This window comes from Streptopelia decaocto (assembly GCF_964273445.1).
Source record: "Streptopelia decaocto genome assembly, chromosome: 7".
NCBI lineage: Eukaryota > Metazoa > Chordata > Aves > Columbiformes > Columbidae > Streptopelia > Streptopelia decaocto.
Window position 1 is genome coordinate 63,825,452 of NC_138661.1, and position 26,135 is coordinate 63,851,586.

At 37.4% G+C, this 26,135-nt stretch overlaps 1 protein-coding gene across 2 annotated transcripts in view; it reads right to left on the reverse strand.

Moving 5' to 3' along the window:
- GAS2 (growth arrest specific 2) overlaps positions 1-26,135 on the reverse strand; it is an 86,791-nt gene that overhangs the window by 39,477 nt on the left and 21,179 nt on the right. For both annotated transcript variants that reach the window (XM_082058123.1, XM_082058124.1), the window contains exons 4-5: positions 11,648-11,789; positions 291-354 (exon numbers count right to left, since the gene is read on the reverse strand). In XM_082058123.1, coding sequence (XP_081914249.1) covers positions 291-354; positions 11,648-11,789 — 206 coding nt within the window. The remainder of the gene's footprint in view (positions 1-290; positions 355-11,647; positions 11,790-26,135) is intronic.

Genomic DNA, 26,135 nt, shown 5'->3' on the forward strand with positions numbered 1-26,135 from the left:
TGTTTACAGAGAGATCTGACGGTTAGCAAGAGAAACAGCTCAAACCTCCATTGAGAAAACAATCCTCAACTCTTCCCCCTTCTGAGGATACCCAAATACCTTCACTGAGATGATGGTACAGAGATTTTATTGTATTTATTAACAGCTGTGAATGACGTCAAGACAGGCTTTCTCCTTGAACCCAATGAGCACAAAAGTTCTCTTGAGATGTGCCGATTTAGTGAGTCTCTCAATAGCCACTGCTCTCAAGAATGTAAATATTTCTGCATTCTTTAAATATTTTCGCCTACCTTGCTGCAATCCTTCCAAGTTCCAGCAAACAAAGGCACACTTCTCTTGGCTGCTTGTGGAGAACTGGAAAAGTAAAACGGAGATGGAAAACATTTATAACTAAAAGCTATTTTAAAGATCTTAGTGATGAATGGAACCTAATCATCGACATCTATAAATCTTGACTCAGATAAGACTTGGTTTTCTTTGGCTTGCAGTGGATTTTTACTGGAATAAAAAGGATGGGATTGAGGAATGGTTCTCAGAGTGCAGATGATTTAGGAAGTTCCCATTTAGTTTTCCTTTTGTTCCTTTGAAAATACCATTCTAAATCTAAACCAATAAGTAATTACTTGGACTATTCGGTAACCTGCAAGCAGATCACATTTATTTAAAAATAATCAAAAGCTCTGGCAGAACACAAAAATTAGTAGAATGTCCAAAATATATAACATTAAAATGATACTTCTCTTTCTACAAAGAGAATTCCTGTCTTTTGTCACTATTTTCCTTAGCCTATTTAAATCACAAAAATAACAAAACTGCACTAGCAAAGATATATCTCGTTATAAATTTGGTCCAGCATTCATTATACATCTACTTTTAAAGAAAATATGAAACTAGAATACTTTAGGAATTCAGCTCATCATAGAAAAATCCCCAACCAAACAAAAATCTTTTCTTCTCTACATATGCACACACACGTGCAAGTTTCAGTGCCTGATTTCCACACAAGACCTGGAGTTTTAAGCTTCAGAAGCAGCTGGACCGCATGAACTTCTCATTAAGAAATACCACCATAATCCAAGAGAATTATTTTTTTACCACAGTTCAGTTAGGTGATGTTCTGCAGAGAAGTCCAGCAAAATATATAAGCAAAATCCAAAATGAATAGATGAGTAAAGTCCCATGGCTGCTTGCATAACAATTACCCAAAAGTCAAAAAAAAAAAAAAAAAAGGAAAGGAAATAAGAAATAGGAATGATGAGTACATTGTCATCTTCTGTCCAGAAATATCTATTGCAGTAAAACCATCATGTTGTGAATAAACTTCCAGTTCTTAAAATTTCCAAAACAGTAAAAAGCTTTGTACCTTATACTTCGGATTGAGTTGACAGCAAAAATAATTGTGTGAATATTTGTATAATCAGAAAAGAGAAACCACAGCAAAATTACTTTGTTTTTAATAAGTTAAGGTCAAGGCATCTGCTATATAAACATCTTGGTTATCTAAAGACTCACCTAACTGAAATGCATGAGGGAAAAAATACCATACCTGAAAAAGATATTTCAATGTCTAGTTAAAGCTCTGAAAGTCATTACTTTGTCTTATTTTGTATGTATGAGACACAGAACGGGAATCCATAGACTTAAACATTTCTAAATAACTAACGCATACTGGGGCAGATCTTCAGCTTTCGCAACTTCAACTTCCAGCTCCACTGTCTTGAATAAACCTCTGGTAAGTTGTGTGAGTTGAATGCTCATCCCAATGTCTTTTCTTAGCGTATATGTAGCACCTTGAGATGTATGGATTCTTCCCCTCAAATCCCATCTAACTATAATTCCAGAAGTGAAACTGCAAAGCATGAAAACTAAAATGGCACTGCACTAGGAAAACTATTTTTATCCTTTAGCCAGCTGTTCTTAAGAATATAAAAGATGCAGACTTGGACGTTCAGCTCTTCTCATTATTCTTCCTTGCCACACCAGAGTAATTTTATGAAACTGGACTCGATGATCTTTGTGGGTTCCCTTCCAACTCAGGACATTTTATGATTCTATGAAACATTTACCTTTACTCATAATCAGTATTTTTGAAGTGTTACATTCATGACCCTAGAAATGTATTCCACTGCTTTGGTTCTAAATCAGTTGGGACTGCCTCAAAATAAAACTCGATTTTTAAGAAATAAGGCATCCCCCAAATATAACGGAATAAACATTTTTTAAACAGTCAAAGGGAGTCCAAAATTTCTGAATTGCAATTCACACATATGCACATCTGAATGACTTTGGAAGGGAGAAGAAAAGGAGCCTCAAGTAATATTATTTGCAAAAAGATTCATAAATAGAACTGGAAGAGGATTTGATTAAGAAAGACAAAAGGTTTTTCTGTCAATGCTTAAAGCTCTTTGACCCAAACAAAATTCGAAGTCCTTTAGCAAATCTGACTCAACATAATCTAGACACATTTCATGCATTTCACATGGAACAACGTGCCACAGTGAAACTGTTGTTAGAGGATGAAGAGCTGTGCAGGCAATAACCAACCACAAGAACAAGCATTTGCTCATCTGGTGAGAAGACGGTGACATAGCACTTCCAACAAGAAAATGTTAGCATTCCTGAGGACTATACCAGCATATGTACTTGGGGACTTCAGAGACAAACAAATGTTATTTTGCATACTGCAATACCCACTGGAAATAATTGAGATTCTCAAAGCAAAATTTTCGTTTTCATTGTTCCAGTTAATGGGCTACCAGCTCGCAAGGGAACCGTCGGGAGTTACAGCAGAAGCCACAGAGGCACAAGACAGCATTTCCACAGCTATCTTGGTCCCAAACATTCAGTTCAACCATAATCTTTTGGAACGAGCAGCCGTTTTGAGTGCCTTGATTTCTGAGTACTTACTTTGAGATAATTTGGGTCTGGTGCTATTTCACAATAACTGAAATAACTGGGTATTTACAGTCATTTTCAAAAGATTGCCTCCTAAGCTTTTATTTTTAAAAAGCTACCTTTCATTTTTTTCCACCTAGAGTACAGAAAGAGAAACATTACTTATGCTTCTTTTCTTAGGTTTACACATAGTAGTTGAGTTAATATTTTTGAACCACTTCAAGACTTCTGGTAGAAGAGAGGGCAAAAACTATTTCAGAGGCACAGCACAGCAAAATCACTTATTTCATTGTTTATAATAAGCATGTCACTAAAAAAAGAAAATGTGTAGAAATCTTCAGAATTACATTTAAATTCTCACTGTTCTGTAATTTAAATTCACATTTATATTCTGACCGTACTGCAGTTCATGGCTAACTACACTATGCACATGTACACAGTTTTATGAACGTGGAATTGTGCACAGATATATGGTAATAACTAATCATTTGAGGACTACAGGCAATTTGGAAGTGACTGGTTACAAGTTCAGATTGGAATGTAACACCTGTAACCCATGGTATTCTATTGTATTGTATTCTACAGCTACTGTTTCCTGAATTCCTTACTATAATCTATACCAATAGTTGCATTTCAGTAGTAGGCACCACCTCAATTTTTTTACCTGACCAGCTACTCAATCCCAGATATTCTACAGACAGACATTTGCTAAGCAACACATTTTCTGCAACTGTAGCAAATTATAAACAAACATAGTAAGTACTGGGAGCCAAGAAGTTATTCTTAAAAGCCACGTTCATTCTACCTACAACTACGTACACAATTTGCTGTAGATTATTTAAAGTCTACGCTGAACACATTGCAACTCATTTCCACAACAGTGCTAAGTCCTCACTGTCTTCAAAGAGGTAGAATTAGCAATATAATTTCAGGACAAAGGACTAAAGGGCAGTCCAGGAGTGGGAAACCAACTGGACCCTCTGTTTATAAATATATAAAGGGTGAGTGCCACGAGGATGGAGGCAGGCTCTTCTCGGTGGTAAACAATGATAGGACAAGGGGTAATGGGATCAAGCTGGAACACAAGAGGTTCCACTTAAATTTGAGAAAAAACTTCTCAGTGAGGGTGACAGACACTGGACCAGGCTGCCCAGGGGGGTTGTGGAGTCTCCTTCTCTGGAGACATTCAAATCCGCCTGGACATGTTCCTGTGCGACCTCACCTAGGTGTTCCTGCTCCAGCAGGGGGATTGGACTAGATGATCTTTTGAGGTCCCTTCCAATCCCAAACATACTGTGATACTGTGATAAGGTAGGTGATATTACTGTCCCTATCTTATACATGGAAGTATAGATATAAAATACAAAAAAAGCACAGTTATGTAGGTGCTGTTTTTAAATACTTCCTGCCTGAACTCCAGGGCGTTTTTGAGTTTCTTAATACTACATTTTGTGTGAAAGCAAAGCCAACATAACTGATCCCATTACAAAGCCTGATATGGACCCTCCCACTGCATGTGGGACCTGACACTTCTGTGTCACTTCTTCAGACACCCTTCAGTAGAAATATCCAAATACTGTCCTTCAGCATCTTCCATCATTGTCCAGATGTTTTCAGATTTTTGCAATAAATGAGGCTTGTGAGGAGAAAATAACATACCAAGAAGAGTTTCCTTCAGTTCATGAACCATACCACACCAAGATGTTGGCAGAGCAAAGTCCTAAAGAGAACACAGCAATTCTAGGGGGAAAAATAGCCCATGAGCACATGAAAAGTTGATGTGTGTATCATAACAGTTAAATGGTTGAACTAATATAATATAGTCAGTCTTAGTTATAGCCCAAGTACTTCACTTTGCAGTATTAATACAATTTTTATATGCAATTTCCTGTAATTTTTCACACTTTCATATATGGAAGAAAACAATATTATTGGAGAATCACTGGCCAGTCCTCCACTATCAAATATTAGCAAGGTGAATTGTCTGAATAGGTGACTATAATCAAGTACCAATTTGGAAAAATACAAGATACATGAGCTACACAGATCTACTACATAAGACAACTGGAAGCATCTGCCTTGCCAGAGAATCTCACTGATGGTATTTGCTTGACAAGAAACCAGTGTGAAGATTTGGAAAGAGTGCATACAAGTCCAGCTTATTTTAAGTGTCCTGACAGCTACAGACCCTTTTGCTTTGCATCTCATTCATATCAAATCCTCCCTATCTGCTGTTCTCATTGCCTGCATCTTTTCAAGTTACTTCCAGTCACTCTCTTTGAACAATCCTTCTTTTTCAGCTCCTAACAAGCTTTCATCCCTGCCCTTTTCTAGCTAGAACTTCTTTCTCCACACTGGTTCCATCTTCTTGCTGCCCTTTCCTCCTTTTACAGGAAATATCCTGATCACTCACCGCCCTTGGTTCTCCTTCCTTGTACTTCATTTGTTTCCTACCTGCTGTTCATCACATTTCTGCATCCTTCACTGCTCCCATCCCCAGTGCCCGGATGCTCCTGGGAGCAGCAGAAAGAGCGGAGAACCAGCCTCTGCTGTCAGTGCAGAGACCCCGAGTATCCATAATAACAAATGAAGGGTTGGGCTGGATGTGGGATTTTGTTTGTTTTTAAACCAGCAGAATGCCCAGCCACAATACAGAAATAAATTTCTTAGACCTCCCTGTCAAGTTTCAAGCCTTGGCTCCTAACATTTTTATAAACTGCTTTTAGTGAAGTCAGTTTTTCTTCTAAACCATTTTTTTTTTTTTTTAGATATATTGGGCATAGCTGAATCAAAAAAGTGAATACGATTTCTGATTCTTAAACAATTTTTAGCTAACTAGAAGCAAAGAGATTTTCCAAAGTGTTTTAGTCTTCATTATCCTGGGCTTCCAATCGCTATCAGAGTGCTCACATGGTTTTGGGAAGATTTTTCAAAAGGTTGATCCTTTGATCCTTCTTCCTAATATCTTTCACTTTCTACCTTAATATTTTTAATACTTTTTCTTCTGATCCTACAGTAGTCTTTTTTGGGTTTTTTTAACATTGCTTTGACAACAATTTGTTCAACTTATCCCAAACATATCCTTGCTTCTGTGTCAAAGCGTTATACTATGACATACTTTAATCAAGGCGTTGTGTTCCCCCATCCCTCATTTCAGCTTTATCACTTGTGGAAGCCTCAAAGCAAAGTTTCAGACAGTACCTCTATGGATAGTAAAGAATTAATCTAGAATGAACACAGAGATCACCTAAACACTAAAAATTTAGAGGAATTCATTAATTTAAGATGCTAATCCAATGGTTATAACACAGTATCCAGGATGCTTCTATAGTCCTCAAAATAAGACATACTCAACAATAGTATGAGTTGTTTAGTTAAATGTTGTGAAAGATGGGACAAAGCCTTATTCTGATGCAACTACATGTGAAACTTAACACGCTGTTCCAAGCTGTAGATGTGTCACTGTGAAAGACTGGTCAAAATACTTCCATCTTGTAATATGAAATTAGATAAACTAGAGTATTAATTTAAAAAAATTATTTGTCCCATGCATAAGATATTTTAAAGCAATAAACATTTATTTGGTTTTTTTTGTATTTGATTTGTTTGTTTTTAATTTTAAAAAATAACATTAGAGATCAGAGGTGTTTGTGTGAAAGTCTATTATTTCCACTAAAATACTAGATGCCTTTGTTTAGAGAACCTGTCTATTAAACTCTATAACCAATAAGTTGCATCAAAAGAAGTCCATGTCACATTGTGTGTACACACGCACATTTACAGAATACACAAGCACAAAACATTAATACAACAGTATCATCCAACAACTCCCAAAACAAACAACACACATTAGCATGCTGTCACTCTTGGTGGCAAACCCTTTTCTTGCTGGGTGGAGACTTTCTCATGGAAGAGATGCAGCATATTCACTGGTTCCAACTCCTATAATCATCCAACAACACTATGTTACCAACAAAGAGTTCATCACTTAAGCTTTAAGTTCACTTAACTAAAGCAATCATAGAAAAACTTATCATTCTCACTATTTGGCCAAGAAGAGCTTTCTTTGAGCATTACACTCTTTGGCCTTGAGCACCATAATTACAAATATCTCCACCAAGAAGTTGAATTACTGTAGCTGTACGGATCTGCTGCCCTAAAACCTACAATGGGAAACTTACAAAATGTACGTATCATGAGAACAGAGGAGTTACAGTGTTACTTTTCTTAGATTGAAAAGAGTTAATGCATTATCTTCCGAGTCCTAGACATGGGACAATTTTTGACCTATGAGATATCTAAGAACCTCATTCAAAGACAGCATATCTCAAGAATTGCCCAGATGAAGAAAATTTGGACTTCAGAGCATAGGTTTTGGTATCAAAGCAGCTAATCCCTTCTTTAGACACACTAACTATAAAAACAACTATGGAAAGCATGGTGAGGTGGTCAATGAGTGCAGGGAGCAGGCAGAGTCACCCTCTATCTTACAGCATTCAAGTTCATCCTTATACACTGTGTTGCTGTATTTGGTGCAGATGCTCATGTTTTTCCTGCAGCTTATACAACAGGCACAGTGTTCACCTTTTCTTTGCTGAGGGATTAGCTCTGAGAGTCTCCTGCCATGTCTCTGCATTAAGTGCAAAGGGTAAAATACATATAGATTGCTACCAGTCAGCTCTGGCTGCATTATAAGTCTCTATGGAAAGCGATATTTCCAATTCGTTTGTATTTATAACTATGTTAAGGTGCTATAACATTCAGCAAGACAGACTACACCATATTATACGCTACTAACTGCAAGTTAGTTGTACAATTGCATTGTTTTAAAACTTTTGAGCTCTGTATTGATCTCTTTCAAGGACTTTTAAATTAACTCTGTGGATTAGAAGTCATAATTGTATCTATCGGGATGACAAATACCACCTTTTTCTTCTCTTTGTTTTCAAGAAAGACTTTAATCCTGTTTCCTTGTTTAGCTCAGCTAGATATCCCAAATCCAAAGCATTGGAACCTGTGCTTAACTTCAAATAATTAAATCAATTACTAAATCAGTCCACAAGTGATGGACAAAGACATAAAGCAATGTTAGTAATTCTACTCACCTGCTCATCTGGATCAGCCCTAGAATGTTGCCACTTTGCAGTACCAAGCTTCTAGGAACACTTAAGATTCCCATTAAAATCCCTCACCTGTGAGCTCCTCAGGCACGGCCGGCACCGCTCTGCTATAGTCTCTGTTTGACACAGTTCCATCCTAACCACAAATACCTTCACGGGACTTCAATCTCAGGGCTAAAAAAGTGGGTGTCGGAGGCATTGGTGTGCAGTTACATTTACTTTATTTCCGAGACTTCAGAACTCATCAAGATGAGAATATATTTTTAAGCAATTAGAAATAATAGCCATTAATAATTTCTTAGCTAGTATATATCTAATTTTGCTGATCTCTGAATAGACTTGGAACTTCTTTTAAAAATCAAGAGTGTCATAAATCCATCATTCCAATGTTTCAGTGTAATAAGTCTTCAAAATTACTCTTCTATTGTTAGAACAGAAATTTGCCAGAAAAAGGTCTCAGGAATGCTTTGTGTGATACAATGGCATGAAGAAAATATCACTGTATGCATCCAGTTAAATAATACAGTATTTACATACAATAAGGCAAGCAGAACACAGCAAAAGGGAATATAAAACTCAACCCAATTAAGAACATTAAGACAGTAAATTTCCTCAATATAGAGAGAAAATAGCTGCTTTATCACTAGCAATTTACACATCAATACAGGTTATTAGACATCGGAAAAAACAACATAAAACCCAGTTACCTCTGTAACCATCATTTCACCACAACTATTTACTATCAAAAAAAGAGCAGACTTCCATGAGGCAACACAAACACTTAGATGGCATTCACACATGTTTCTCACCACTTTGAATTTTGCCATTACTTACCTTTGCTGAATTTTTATTTCCTATGCAGTGAAGAAATGATTTGTGGGAGAGAGGGGAACATAAAAGCCTTAGATTGGTAACTTTGTGATTCATCATTATTTTTAATGCATTAGAAAAACCTCAAATGAAATCAAAACTTTTGAAAATTGTAGCTCAAACCAAGGAAGAATAGTAGCTTCTATTTTTATCATTTTTAGAAATGGCATGGTCAATATCCCAGTTCTCAAGTTCAGAAAAAGAAGTCAAAATATTATCAAGTCCTAATCCTAGTTCCAGCACTGTAAGTAAAGACAGGTACAACAGGTACATCCACTGATGACACCAAGCTGGGAGGAGTGGCTGACATGCCAGAAGGCTGTGCTGCCATCCAGAGACCTGGACAGGCTGGAGAGTTGGGCAGGGAAAAAATTAATGAAATATAACAAGAGCAAGTGTAGAGTCTTGTATCTGGGTAGGAACAACCCCAGGTTCCAGTATAAGTTGGGGAACGACTTGTTGGAGAGCAGTGTAGGGGAAAGGGACCTGGGGGTCCTGGTGGACATCAGGATGACCATGAGCCAGCACTGGGCCCTTGTGGCCAGGAAGGCCAATGGTATCTGGGTTGTATTAGAACAGGGGTGGTCAGTAGGTCAGAGAGGTTCTCCTGCCCCTCTACTCTGCCCTGGTGAGACCACACCTGGGATATTGTGTCCAGTTCTGGGCCCCTCAGTTCCAGAAGGACAGGGAGAGAGTCCAGCACAGAGCAACAAAGATGCTGAAGGGAGTGGAGCATCTCCCGTGTGAGGAAAGGCTGAGGGAGATGGGGCTCTGGAGCTTGGAGAAGGGGAGACTGAGTGGTGACCTCATTCATGTTTATAAATATGTAAAAGGTCAGTGTCGGGAGGATGGAGCCAGGCTTTTCTCAGTGGCAATGAATGGTAAGACAAGGGGTAATGGATACAAACTGGAATACAGGAGGTTCCACTTAAATATGAGAAGAAACTTCTTCACAGTGAGGGTGACAGACACTGGAACAGGCTGCCCAGGGAGGTTGTGGAGTCTCCTCTTCTGGAGACATTCAAACCTGCCTGGACACCTTCCTGTGTAATATCATCCAGGAATGTTCCTGCTCCGGTGGGGGGATTGGACTGGATGATCTTTCGAGGTCTCTTCCAATCCCTGACATTCGGTAATTCTGTGATTCTATAAACGGTAACACTCAGAGAAGGGAAACAACAGAACCTAGTTTTCAATCAGTGAAGAAAAAAATGAGTCACTAATCAAACAAATGCAATACAGACATATCTGGTTTGTGCTCTCCGTATCTGGGCTATTTCATTTTGCTTTTCCAAGCGAGGAATTAATCTTGAACATTAAGTTTCCAGGTGCGTTTGCACTCAGTGTTATATTGCGGTAGGCAAAGCACGGTGTATATGTAAAAATTAACTTGTTCAAGGAATGTTGGTATTTTAGTTATGCCAATTTTATCTCTAAACAAGATTTGGTTTTTTGAACAATGCACAAGAAAATTCTTTATAAACACACTCTCAGTTACACGGTTAACCTATTATTGGAACAATGGCAAACTGCTGAGTTTATCACAGCAGTAAAAAGTCTAAATTCATTTCAGTGCTGGATTAACCACAGGTTCTTCTGTTTATCTCAGACATCAGAGGCCTGTGTTTCCTTCCTTCCTGTGTTCACAAGTTTCTTTGTCCTAGACTATGTCCAACTTCTCCATAATTTCAAATCTTTGGAAATACAATTATTGTTTATCTTCCACATGATTTACCATGTCCAATAAAAAATTCATATTCAGGATTTAATTAACAAAACAGAGATATATAACTTCCTTGCAATCTGTCATTTGTATCTGTGATACTAATTTCTTCTCTGCCAAGCACTTTCTCCTGGGGATATAAAATAATTTAACTACAAAAAACTCACAGGATGAAAGCAGACAAATGAAAAAATGGCTTCAGAAATAGTTGTGCTAGAAGAGCAAGATGGTAAAAGAAGGGGAATAGGTCACTTGCAACACAGATAAGAATTTCAACTGGGCAAAGACCTTTTGAGCAACAGAACAAAGAAGCCTCTTGATTCAGTACAGTCTGTTCAATTGTCTTCCATGGAAACTGAGCTGTCTATCGTCACAACTGCTTTACACTTTTATCTGAGTTCAGAAAACAAACATTTGATTCTCTTCATTTCATGATATTTGGCTGAACCAAACTCTCAGTGTAATATTCATAAGTTTTCCTTTGAAGAGAGAAAAGTGAAAATGCTGAAGAATACGTCCTATTAGAACAGTGATTTCCTAAGCAGTCCATTTCTTTTGATGGAGCGCCCTGAAGTGCTAGTGGATCACCTGGAAAAAAGGTCAGTACAGGATGCAGAGAAAAATTGCATATTTTCTTGCCACCCGAGCAACCCATTGAATCTGCACAAATAAATAAATGTCTGCAGCCAAAACGGAGCATGCACTTGTGTCCTGCTTTCCTGAAACAGGAAAGAACCATCTATACATTGAACTAAAGCACAGCATTTCATGATCAAAAAACGTGTGCAAGGTGAAAAATCATCTGTGTGCAAGAAATCATAGCAGGTTTTTTGTCTCATTTAAGCTCCTCTTAAAATTGACTTAAATGGATTTTAAATGATGTGTACTTCATTTGTTCATGCTTCAGATAAGTGACAGAATTAGCGCAGTCAGACACAGGTCAGATTTGGAGTCAGGATCTACTAAGAGAGTTATTCTGCCTTTCAAGGCAGAACACAGTTATTTTAAATTACCAGCTACTACATAAACAAATACATACCCAAACCTTCTGACTCAAACAGGCAGGTATCATCCACTCCTACATCTCTGCACCAGGATAAGAAATTTGCTGTGTTGTCCCGTGCAAAAAAAGACCCTGAAGGAGCATTGGCTTTGCATGGAATCTTCCGTACTGGTAAGGTCTGAAAAATAGAAGTTCTCTGTTGAGATAATGATACATACTAGCATAATATTTAAGTATCATGAAATCAATACACAAGTTTTGCCTAGATGGGTGATTGCCACCAACATAGTTCCTTGTCCATTAAAAAAATCCAAGTAAAGAAGAATGAGAAGTGAATTCAACAGCAGGAAGTTGTCAACCACAAAGTCACAACAGGCTACACAGTGTGAAGTTCAGAGCTGAATCAATATTAGCAGCTTCTTAGGAATAGTAGGACTGTGAGTGACAACAATTTGGGGATTTAGTGTTTGGTCCAGTTCACTGCATTAAAAAAATCCAACAAATAAAATTATAAAGGCAGACTTTTAACTAGGAACAGAGCTTCCCCAAAATTAAGGATGAATTCATTTCAGATCTACTAGTTCCTAGACCTATGTCCAAAATTCTGGTTTTAACAGCCCAAAATAATTGTAAATGTGGAGAGGGAAATAGAGGAGTAGGCTTCCCAGTACAACAGCTGCTGGTAGCATAGTAATGTCAGTATTTAAAGGCAGTTTAGAAACAGTTTATATATTATTTATATTAGACATATGACAGCAGCAATGTAATTGCAGAATACATCTACACGCACAGAACTATTCACCTCTATATACCTGATAAACCAAATAAACTCCAAGTAGAATGGCTACAGGGATCAACACCATTCTACTCATTCTATCGGTATGGCAATGGGAGCTTATAAATTGCTTTAGACATACACACATGCCTTATAAATGTTTAGACCTATTCCTCAGGTAGATCACCATCTACCTCTCGTTCCCCAGTGTTTCTTATTCCAATTGCACTTCTTTCTACATTTTCCTGTTCTGCAAAAATCACACTTCTGTTTCAAAATATTTAAAAGGAAACATTAACACCTCCCTATTTTGTATTCTCAGAAAATACTGACTGGTTCTATGTGATATTTTACAGGAAAATCCAAGTAAACCTTGTGTCATGAACACATCACCTCCTGGATCATCCTGGAATTAGAGAGGGGAAGAAGGAAGAAAGTCACAAAGGCTATTAGACTATTCAATAAACCCAGTATAAATAAAAATCAATGAAACCAGAATTCTTCCAAGGGGCTCTAGATATGGAACAACCTTACAGACCAAAGAATAATGAAGTTGACCATTATTTTAAATCCCTCTCCATTCTTGACAAGGAGAGAGGAGGATATCCTGAGGCAAATTCTCATTATACTCTAGAGACCGCTTCACACCTTGAATTTCCCATTGTGACTTAAAGCCTTCAGGAAGAAGTAATGCAGCATTTGTTCATCTTTGCCCCCCTATATCCTTTCTCAGAAGATTTTAATTGGACAAGTCTAGTAGTCTTAAAAGAGTACATGCTTCTGTTAAAAGGAGTCACACAAAATTTTCTGGCAGCCTGCTGGAGGAAGGTCAAGTAGTCCAATCTTCACTTGGAGAAAAGCTGTCAAAACAAGCCTTTTGTTTCATGGTTTTCTGCTAAAATCTTACATAAAACATAGCAAAAACCTTAAAGAAGTTCCTTCTTCAAAAAGATTTCCACAGCAAAGATGTAACCTGACCTTCCACCAGTGCAGAACAGGAACAAGTGTCGTGGGCAGGGATGTTCAACTGGCCAACAGCAGCAGGAAGCAAGATGGGAAACAGGCTGGGAGCAGCAAGAGTTGGGCTGCTCCGTGAGGGAAGATAAGCCAGGAACTAAGTCAGAAACAGCAGGAGATAAAGTTGGACACAAGGCTACAGCACAGGCTGAGGCTCCAGCCATGAAGCCAGGCTGGAGATGGTATGTCCACAACGTGGCTCAGGCAAGATGGGCTAAGTTCAAGAGGAGCTCCTGGGCCATGGGCAGGTTGGGGTCCCAGGTGTGGCTGGTCATGACTATGAAGGTATTTTGGTTCCCTCAGGTCCTGAGAACAACTGTTATGTATTTCTTAGTATTCCAACAGAATCAATCCCTTCAGAAGTACACGGCTAGTTTATAATCAACTCCAACTTCTCAAGTAGATTCAAAGAAGTGTCATTTCATAGCACCGTATTTTAATGCAATTACATGAAACATCCACTCTATTTACAACATACTTGACCATATTCTCACAGAACCAAATTACCAGCAGCTATAAACCAGTTTAACACCATTAAAATGAAATGGGATTAAATTCTTTTCCCATATTAACTCTGCTTGGACCAGAGTCTGAAGTGACACATGGATGTTGAACCAAGTTAAAAGGTGAACAAAAGGGGACCAAACAAATAATATCGGACAAAACTATATTCATTGACATTTTTTATTATGTCCGATGTGCAGTACAAATCCTGGATGACTTTATAATGGATTAGCAGCACTGTGACAGGATAAGATGACAAGAAGCCACCTCTAGTATTCCTGGCACTTGTAGACTTGTGCATAAGCTACTCAGAGAGCATGGAAAGGAGATAAAGCTACAGTTACCTTTTGTCTGCAAGCAGATCTGTAGTGTCAAATCATCTCACCTCCCAGCTCAATCAGTTCCCAGCTCTGGATTTTCCACAGTGTCTATACATTACTTTGCTCTCAGGCTCTCTTTTGCAGAAAACTGGTGAGTCTTCTCCAAGATAAAACCTGTTTATAACCCCAGGAACAGCTTGGAAGGGCACTACAGGTGAAGTCATACCAGCTTTGTTTCCTTCTCCTCAGTTCTCCAACTCCAGCCCAGCTGATTCTGTGCTTTTCAACCACTTTGTCCTGCCACATTCTCCAATAACCAGCCCATATTCTTTTGTGTCATGCTAAGGGTATTAAACACTGTTCTGGAAGTCTGTGATAAAACCTTTGTATTATTTCAGGAAATTTGAACTAGGAAGACAAAAAACAAACTACACACACAAAAAAAACGTGCTATATGGCTGGTGGCTGCCATCTGGCAAGCAGAGAAGACTTGGGCTCAGTGTGGGCACAACCAACCTGCTCTACTGGGCACTGAGCCCAGAGGGGATGACCCTGGAGAACAGGAGCTGCTCCTTGGCAGCGATGCCCTCAGCAGTACAAAACCAGCTAAAAGTGAGGAGAAAGCCAGGAGAACCTTCATGCTGCTCTTCTAGCGGCTGCTGGGAAGGCATCGCAATGCCTGGCAGGAATGCAGAAAACTCCAGTTTTCCCCTGGGCCGTCGCTGCTCCCCAGGACTAACAACACACGAATAAATCTGGTTCTAAATATATAATGTTTTCTGATTTAGGTAGACTATAATGGCTGAATATAGAAATTATTTCAAGAAAAGCAATTCAGAACAGATGGTTTATGTGTCAGAAATCTAGGCACTTAGAGTCAGCAAATAAACCATCTAAAACTTCATGTATGTAACGGACTGTCCATAAATTATGCTTCTGCACCTCGACAACTAAGACAGACCTTTAAATACATCAGTCACCCCAGCTTCGCTGTGAAACTTAAGACACTCACAGAGCTTGCAATATTTTTTTTACAATTATAAAGATTACAGTGTCTTTTAAAAGTACATTTTTGTAGTAACAGCTCCTGACAGCAAATAGAAGAGTCTAGGTACACAGTTATCACACTTAACTAATCAAACTTGTGTTATTCTTTGGTTTCATAGTGAAAAGTGTCTGATTAACAGGTGTCCTAAACATCTCAGAAGTGACAAACACCCAAATGTAAAAACAAAGCATGTTCTGAACTACAGAAGGGAAAAAACCTACATTATTGAAATGAAAAACAATAGTGCTTTAAGTCACCGTATGGAACAAATACTGCACAGATAAATATCTCAGGCACCACACGATCTCACTAAATTGCAGCATTCTAGATTTCATCCCGTTTTCCACAATATTAGGGTCTTGCTAACGAGAACAGCAAAAAAACCTCCTCACCATTCAACAACAGCACAGTCAGGATTATCACAGAAATCATAGGGAAATACTTGTATTTTCTTATCACCTAATAAATTTCCCTACCACCTTCTAAATAGAAGGCTACTTTTTTTTTTTCATATTTCCAAAACTGTCACTGTAATGTTCAACCTATAACATATGAAAGCTCTTATTTAAGATCGGTTTCATGCGCAAATATTTTTTACTGATTTGTATAAATGGCCTGACTATCTCAAAAGTGCTTTCTAACAGATCATTCTGAAGTAATTAGGTTTCCATATGGCAAAAGTGACTTTTGTTGACATAGTGTAGTATAACCGCAGTTGCTTTGAAACAGCAGTGGCCGCAATTACTCCTATCAAATATCATGAAAACAGTTCCCCAGTTACACTCCTTTTACAATCTTGTCTTGTTGATGTGCGTGCATGTGGTTTAATGCAGGATGTGAAAGTGTGAGTGAAACATATGATGCAATCCTGGAAAAATGCTGTCAGGTTCACTTCTGAACCCAAAAGGGACTCTCTTACACCCATGCTCTGAAATCACACGGACAAATGTAGGTTTTGGGTACAGTTTTTCCAAAATGAGGGTCCACAAATGTGTGTTAAAACCCCCATGTTTTCAATAGCAGATTTGAGCTACATTCTGAAGATCCCTAATCATCCTTCCCTCTTTGAATAGATGATTTCACAACTTTTTGAACTGTCACTCACATTGGAATAAAAGGAAAAAGATGGGTAATTTTGGTTGTTATGGAGGAGGGTCACAGTTAGATAGGCACTCATTGGAAAAATTTGCTTTTATCGCCTGATGAGCTACATTAACCAAAATGGGAGGAAAAATTACACATGGAGACTACAGTATCAGCTGCAGTTGTGTCTCATGTGGCTATTTTGTGTTATGTAAGCATAAATTCATATTGAAATTTGAGTCTATCAGCTAGATAGATGTATCTGTTTCAAAATTTTTTACGATTTTGCTTTTAACTTTGATATTGACCACAGAGCCATTCTTTTCTTTCTTAAATTCTTCCCTCCTTTTGCTCAGGTGTTCTTAGAAAAGCCTTCCTCCTCTTATAAAATCTGAATGAGCTCTGTAGGACAGGGAATACAAGAGAGAAGTTCTGCCACAAACTTCTCTGTAAATGGGATTTTGCTCCTGGGGTTTTATTAATTTGTTAAATAGAAGTGAACTGAAGCTCATTGCTACAAGAACTCGCTCTTATTGAACTGTTACAATTCACCTCACCACGGTGACAATACACTTAGTCAACCATCATTTATTCAGTTGCTATTCCTAATTCTCCAGGAACTCAAACCTAAACCATTTGGGATCCCATTTATAAATGAGAGAAGTGGTGTCCCAGACGCTCCAGCAAAGGAAAATTAAGTTTAGCTTAGGCTGATTTGCAGTGCCAAAATTCAGGTTTAGTGAATAGCAATAGAGCACAGACAAGTATGAACTAGACATTAAATAAATTAAACTGTAATACCTACAAGGTAAAATAATTACTCCTTGATAAGGTGGGCCTGGGTTTGTTTTCCCCCCCTATTCCATTTACTGTGGGAGACACCACTTCCAAATATAACAACTGAACCAAAAATCAAAAGAATGTGCTAAACACATATGCAAAATGGATAAAAGAGGTCTGAATATGGAAATACATACATAGAATTTGTCACAGAGTGAAAAAAAATAAGACCTAAAAACCAAATACAATCCCCTTGCAGCCTCCCCAAGGCCACAATAAATGTTAAAAACCAGGAAAATTTAAGAAAAAAAAAAAGAAATCACCACACACCACAAAGGAGAAAAAAAAAATCCAAAGCTCAATATGGAAATTTCGAGGGCTTAGGAGATATCAATAAAAATTGCCCAACTTTTCAACGGACATTCAACCAGGAACAGCTTCCAGATTAATGAAAAATGACATTGCACTTAGAAAGAAAGGATCCCTAAGCAATTCACTTAACAATTGGTGAAACATTGTCTTTCAGTGAAATACTGTCTTTGCACTGTCACATTAAGTACTGTAGAGTGATATCATTTTAATGGAATAGCAGGTTGGATTTCAAGTTTAAAGACCATGTGTTGACCAGATTTTTATCCTATGTAATCACCGCAGAGATCATCAAAAGCCAAAAATCACTCATTATCAACTTCCTAGATTCTAAGAAAGCATTTGTGATCACTTTGGAATACCTAATGGATTTATGATATGCCAATAAAAATAAGGCATCATCAAGGCTTTATATCAAAGTACAATGTTAAAATAAACACAGACCTATGTGAATGGTTTAGCCATGCTGTTAGTATCAAAGAAAACATTCTCTCACTTCTTCCACATAGCATTAGTTTTAATTTCTTAGGAGTAAGCGTAGATGGGGAATGTGCTTAATTTAACAACAATAGAGCTTTAAAAGCTAAAATTTTGTTTATTGCTTTGTTCTTCTAAGACTTCTGTCTAAAAAAGCAGCTTATTGGCCATGTAGCAAAAGATTAAAATGTTTTCATTCAAATAATAATAAATAGTTATCAAAAACCAATCTAACAGGAAGACTGCAAGTAATGGCAGCTGACACCAAAGGGCCCATTTAAACAAATCTCAGACCCTGCCCACTCCATTTGTGTCATCAAGGATGGGATTAAGTCACTATAGCCCGAAATCTTGGTGACATCTATAAACTGACTTTCAAAACTTCTGACTCTATAACATATCTTTGCCTACAGACAAGTTCACTTTTATTAATAGTCTTTCAAAGATCTTGCAGAATTAATTTACAAACTCCAGGCATGTAGGCACCACAAATTAAAAGCCATTACTTCTGCTTATCTACAACCTGAAAATGCTAGCAGGCCAAACACAAAAAATCAAAGTTGGCTTGGTTCTTTTTCTAATGCTATTATAGCATTAAACAGAGTGACTGCAATGAAAAATCAAAAAAACAAATAAGTTTATTAAAATTTTATAAATAGAGACACTAAGGTATGTCATGGCAAAGACCTCCTTGTAATGTCCCTGAAAACAAACACACAGGGCTGTACTTTGTCCTTAGACCTCTAGTTTTCAGAATTTATCTTTAGAAAAGGATTTTAAAAATTGGTATTTCATAATAGGTGTCTTGGATAACACCTGATTAGAATAGAACAGGCAATTCTCGCAGTTGCTCTTTCAGAGGACAGTTACACCTTATCTTTGATACATGACCATGAGCTTTTTCCCCATCACAACCACAGAAGCCAGAGCTGAATTAACATGAGTTAGTTGAAGAACTGTAGTTTCTGAATTTCTCTCATTTGTATTGTAATTTAATGATGAAAAAACAGGAGGATTGCATTTGAGTAGGTTGTCTGTGGCTATTTCATTGTCACACAACAGGACCTGTGAATGCACATGGCACTACACGTATAAGTAACAATTTTCCATGAGATATACGCTGGTCAAATCTGAGTGGATTTTCATAGGACACATTTCAAAAAGCATCTTATCAACCCACAATAATTTCTTATCAGGCATCACATTCTTGAAGGGGATGTGATTCTCTCAAAACAAAGTTAAATATGAAAAATATTACATTTTGGCAAAAACAACTCGTTTTAGCCTCAGAAATTTCAAAATCATTTTTTCCCCTTCATCATTCCAGAAGAACACAAACTAAGGACAATACTTAGAAAATTTCAGTCTGAAGAGCTGAAGTCCGTCAAAACACATTATACGTTCTAAAATTTCATATTGAAAGACGTTTCCATACTTTTACTTACAGCGTGGTGTAATATAGCTCAAATAACCAATATATATTTATAGCGGATAACTTTTCACTGGCAGTCTGGTAAGAAGCCATTCAAATTCCTTGATGTAATAATTATAATGTTGGGTATATCGCTGTATTATAGTCATGTCTCTTCTCCCTTCTCCTCCTGTTTTTTCTCTCAGTGACCAATCTCACGCTTGGTGACCATGACCTTGTGAAGTGTGAGGCGGGATGAGGGGTTCCAAGCTCTTTCTGTAAGATTAATTCCAAATGGTGCTTTACCTAACATGAGCCAAGTGTCAAGGAAGACGGTGATAAAGATCTACACGCTCTAAAGGAAGACAGAATTCTTTCAGATGCTTTATCTGTTTGCTCTTTGCATTTCCAGATGTTTAACAAAGACACAGTTTTTATGCAGATGATGAAAACATTCAGAAAGAATCTCATGTGTAGCTCACTGCAGGTAAGTTTGGTTCTCCAAAGTCCTGTATGTTCATTTGTAAGAAAAATTACATCTTTGCCTTTATGATAAAGAATCTGATTTTCTGTGAGTTTTCCAATTAGAAACCGCAAGGAAACTGCTAGGGCCCTGGGAATTCTATGCTGGCGTAGAATTTAAAAATGTCCATGATTTGAAAAACATGTTGGAATGTTAATCTATACAGCCAAATTTCCACACCAGCCTTAAATCAGCCTCTAAAGTTGTGAACAAAGCTTTATTGTATACTTGAAGCATTTGGGGATAATTTACATACACAAGCCCAAACGGGAGTACATGTTTATTTAAATAAACAAATTAAACATAATCTCGATATCTATAAATTGGTGTCTATGCTTGAAAGTGACTTCTGTTTTCTCCTTCTGCATTGCAGTCATCACTTATGGCTGTAAATTCACTGTTCCCATTGTTGCAGAAATTTTGGCTCATTATTCTAAGTTTAAGACTCACTACTGGTAAATGGAGCAAATTCTATAGTTCCTCCTTATTCATTATTCCCTAAAAACTACTAAGTTTGAACCTAAAAATTGCACAAATAGGCTGAAGATAGTTGTTCTAAATTACATTTTCTCAAACATATACAAATGTATGCTAATTTCCATTCAAGTCCCTAATCCTCCATTTCTGTTCCAGACTATTCTTAACAGTCTAAATGAAAAGTCCCGTAGAAAGATCTGTTACAAACATTTTTTACAATTTGCTTTAAACCTCAACAGAATAAATAATAGGATTGTTACAATGCATTTTACATAAAAGGCAAAATCTAGCAAGTCTGAAAATGGCTGTTTATATATCTCAAAAAATATGTCACCCCTATTTGCAATACCTGGACTGAAGTAATGGTAAAAATGTTATCAAAACTTCCTGTTTGAACTCAAATTTTATGAGGTGTTTACATATTAGTAATCCATAAAAAAAACAATGTTAACAAAAAAAACCCTTGATATGTCTTCTAGTTAAATGATATTAGAAATCAAAGTTTGTTCTCCTCATGACCTGATTTGCAGTTTGAATCATGAGGATATTTTCCAGAGTAGGATCTACCAGGCAGTTAACTGCTTAAATCTGCTTCTTCCATGACAACTACCTTGAGATGCAAATTCTAATTATTTCTGCAACATCAAATAGGAGCACAAGGAGAGTTATGCAAGAGAACCTCAGGTTCACTGACAAGAGCAAGGCCAGTTCACACCCTCATCTGGGTGTTCCTGCTCCAGCAGGGGGACTGGACTGGATGATCTTTTGAGGTCCCTTCCAATCCCTGACATTCTGGGATTCTGTGTGGATTAAATGTGCTCCAGCCAAACAAAGGAATGAATTATGTTTTCCCAAAGACAACAAGTATCAATGGGAAGAAAATCTGGAGAGAGACATCTCAGTGTCCTTCCAGAATTGTGTAGCTCTGTCCCAACACAGTGCGTGGCTTCAAGCACACCCAAAAGCTTAAAAGCTTTTCAATGTGGAAGGTGAAGACAACCACAGAATATCCTGAATTTGTTCAGAACTCTCCTTCTATGGTCTGGTGAAAAACAGAACTCCATCCCACCATGCAATGTTCCTGCAAGCAGAAAAGCCTCACTTGGAAGAGTTATTTGCTGAGGCATATAGGGTTTGTTCACATGAGCTGTTGCAGGCAAATCTTGCGGTATCTGCAAGAAACCTGGTAGCGATCCAGTTGAACATGAGCTCAGCAAACTACTGACATGTCTGAGAAAGGTACAAGGAATTCTCTAACAAACAGCTCCACAGTCTTGTGGAAATGATTCCTTCCAGATGGATTAGCACTTGTGAGTCATTTCACAAGATTATTCTTTTCCTCTCATATCCACAGCAGTCTGCCACTATGAAGATTAATATACAAAAAGACAATGCTCTACAATTTTTTTCCTCCCAAGTAACTGAGGGCCATATCTATACTGTAAATGATTAGAAATTGGCTCCACAAGTTTTACTGCAAAACAAAAGTCTCCAGAAAGTACAAGTGTGCAGACAAGCAACTTGCTGCCCCAGAGCACAATGAATCTCTTTGGAGCCTACGCACATCCACGCAATTCTCAACTGGAAAGTCAGATTTATAACTCACAGAGAGCACCTGAACATGGTCCTGCCATAGCAGAGGACTTTGTACGCTGGGCAGACAGGTTGAAGGCACCAAACTTACAGAGTCTGTGTCTCGTGGGAATCCAGCCCATCTACAGGACACAGATAAACTTGAGAAATTGAAGCCTACAATAAAAATAGAACCACCTTGTTGATGATCAGAGCACATCAGACTTCCAGCTTGGTGACCCAGTGTCTAAGAGGACTGAGATTCACATGCTGCAAAGGAAGATATTTCAAAGCAGACAAAGATAGAAGAGAAAAATTATTCTCAGCCCTTTCCATTTGAACTCAAATCATATCTTCAAGGCATGAAAATTTATACCCTTTCCAAATTAAAAAAAAATTCAAACAACTCTTTCTGTTGTACCTATGATGGTCTCATAGCAATCACACGTACGCAATTCTGCTTGAGAATCTGTTTATCTTATTCTTATTTGAGAATACATTGATGCAGTAAATTCAAAAAGTATTATTATATTTCAGAAAGACCAAACAAAAGGAAATTATAAATTTACTAATATTCATTGCACAGTACCTCAATCATTTCTCAAGAGGAAGATTCCCTTAGGATGGGACTTTTTCTACTTGAAGAAGAAAAAGAAATTATCTGGTTTGGCCTACTTTTTGCATTTTAATAATCCTGTACAATTTTAATGCACACCTACTTTTTGACAACTCCAGTAAGGGAAGGTCAAAGAGCTTCAGTGTTGATTTTATAAACTATATATATATTTTTTTTACTAGCCTCCTCATTTTTGAAAGTCCTTCAAAAGTACTGTGGTCTTTACTACTTTATTCAGGTTTTTTTTTAGTTGTTAAACCAACTACTTTGAATTATGCCAAGCACAGGCTGCCTCCTGTCCACCAGCCAAGCCATCTGCCTTGGGAAACTATTAAATATTGTCCTAGTTCTCTTCCTGGTTTGATATTTCATCCATTTAGGTTAAAATATACTAACACAACCTATTACACCTTCTACAATTGGTTTGATGTGTAGGGTCTTCTGTAAACAAAACCAAAAATTTAACCTTACAGTATCTGTACAAGTGTCTCCCCGTGTCCAAGACTTGAATGGAACTTCCTGGATTACTTAAAAATGAGGGTTACAGCACAATATTAATTTGTCTTTTAACCTATGTGATAATTATCCATATGGTGATATATAATATCTTCTAAAAACAAATTTCCTCATTTCTAAACTGCTGCCAGACACTTTGTGTTCCTTGACAATGCATGCCTTGGGGACTCAGAGGCATTTGTTCCTTCTCGTGAACCTCCAGGACACTGATAATTTCTCCATTCACATAATTCCCTTTATGCAAAGGAATTATTGAAAAGATAGAACAAGCATAAACGTATCTTTCATGCTTATAAGTTGTAGGAGCAATCTCAGAGCCATTACTCAATCCTGACTCCCACTGGTTTGAGAAATTAGTCAAATCCCAAATCATTGGTACAGTCTCTTCTTTAGGAGGATGGGGTTCACCACATTTGCTTACAGTCCCATTGCAGGGCAGATTCAAAGCTCTTTGAAGCCATGGATTCATAAGAAATGTATGTCTCCTATCTACATTTAGAAAACTATGAGTTTCCATGTTTCTTGTAAATAAGCAGAGTCAAATATCAATTTGTTTTTGTAATGAAACTGCCTAATATTAATCAGAACCCACAAAACAGGGTAGTGATACTGTTTGGCACAAGAGCTCAAAGCGCTTTACAGTGTTCACAAATCAAGCCACTATGGTACAGTGAACAGTATTCCCAGGTTGCAGATGTGGAAAACAAAAGTACAGAAATGCGTTCTCCAGAAAACAAGCAATAAGCTTAGAGCTGAGACCAGACATTAATTTGGTCTCCAGTTTATAATCTTCTCAGTAGCCCCTTCTTTCAATATTGTCAGAATTCAAGTCAATTCCCTGGCTTTTCATGTCTCTTAGTTTATAGAATTCTGCCACTACTTCCACAGATTTACATAATTCTCTTTAGAAACACAAACATCTTGAAATTTAAAACAAACTATGAGTTTTCAGTTGTGTAATTGCTGAATTGTTTCGCCTCTGAGATCCAACTTAAACATTAGAACTTAATTGAGGGCAAAATCTTCCATCCCAAATATTGGTTTAGATCTCTTAATTGTAACTCCCAAAGTGCATAATGTGACCCTCAAAGTGCTCTCACTAGGCCAAAATCTCACCTTATGCAAACCTGCACAACTCTGAGAAGCCGACACTGTCTCAGTGATCAACACCCACCGAGCATCAGATTCACTGAGTATTTCCCAGGAGCAAATGGAAGTTTTGGATTTGGAGCAACTGCAAAATACATTTCAGATACTAGGACTGTGGGTAAGATGTGGACAGAATCTCTTAATGTTATGAGAACCATCAGTGTGTGCATACACAATTTACTCTTTCCATAGACAGTTTTAATGGAAGTGTCCGTGCATGTCCAAGGACAGAATTTACTCATTATTTTCTACACAGCAGCTTTATTTCAGGGCACATTCAGTTTACTCTTATTAAATCAGGTCCCATTGAAAGAATAAAATTAAGTGCTTATTTGAATTCAACATTCTAAGACTTAAGAAATACTTGCGTCTGGATTTATTTTGTACTTACTTCTATTTCTTTTATAGGCCAAATGAAATCTAGAACCTGCATTCCTGAAAATGAAGTTTAATTTTAGATTCTGATTCATTCTTCAAAAGTATTTCCTAGAGAGATTTGAGTTGAGATTTATCTAATTAACCTCTGAGAACTCAGAGAAAAATGGTGATCAGCTCCAACCTGTTTTCATTTATTTGGCATGAAAACATTTTTTTCAATGGAATATTCATAAATATATAGGCAGCTTCAAGGATGGTGGGCAGAGTAGTGTGCTCTGCCTATTAAAATGGTGATAACTATTAACACAATTTATGTTTATTTTAAAATCCTAACTAATGGGCTTACTAAACTAAGCCCAAGCAAATGTGGACTCTGCACATACTGTACATGCCTTGATGCTTTGAATTTGTTTGTACAGCTGTGAAATTCTCAAATTAACTATCTGTCAGGAAAAGTAAAATATTGCCAGCAGAGTATGGAGATGAAATCCAAGCCAATGGGAGAAAATTACAAAATGGCATCCTGTGACATGAATCACTTTTATGGAATAACTCCTGCTATAATAATAAGTCTGTAGTTTCTAGACAGTAGATCATTAGCAGCAACAGCACAAGTAGTTCCAACAACTTACTACCATACAAATCTTGAGCATTTATTAAGATTGATATCAGTCAACTCCTTGTCATTTTATAAACGTACGTGACTAGATTTATTTATGAGTGTAATATCACCAGAAAGGGGAAAAAATTACTTCTTTAAAAATATATCCTGCATTCACACTAGTCTAATACTGCCCTCACTGTTTAAAATTTCCATTTTCATTTAAAACTCAAAATTTTGTTTGTCTGAAGCAAAGCATCAGATACAACATAAATGTTCTCAGAATCATTAGGTTTCAAATCATAGTTTAGCTGCTTAAGAATGAAGAACATTGTCTTCTAAGACTTGCAAAAGAACCCAGCATCCTTTGAAATGAACAATTGTCAAATGCTTCATCTTCAGAAACTGAAATGCTTTTACCAAAATGATTAACAAATCCAACACCACAAGGTTAGGGAGCTAGACTTGTGGAGGACACATTCAAGATATTTATTATGATATCCAAACATGCCTATTATGGCGTTGAGCTCTGATGGGCAATGAGCAGAGGCTGCGCAAATGGCAGCAGAGGCTTCCAACCCAGCGCTCTCCATCACATCTTGCTACCCTGGGTAACACATACCAGAGTGGAACGCAGGTGATATTCTTACCTCTTAGAACTGAATCCCTATGGCTATCTTTACACAGAACAAAAAGTACAAAATTATTTTTAAATCATTTCTTTGAAGTTTGACCCTTGTGAAATGATAGGTTTGCCTATGTCCACCTGCACAACCAATAATGTATTCAGCCCTGAGAACCAAGAACGCTGGGTCAGCTGAAGGTTCATCCAACCCCAACTGCTTGTAAGTATCCAGGGAAGACTAAGACCGTAACAAACATTACACCTCTCAATACTTTTTCAAGCT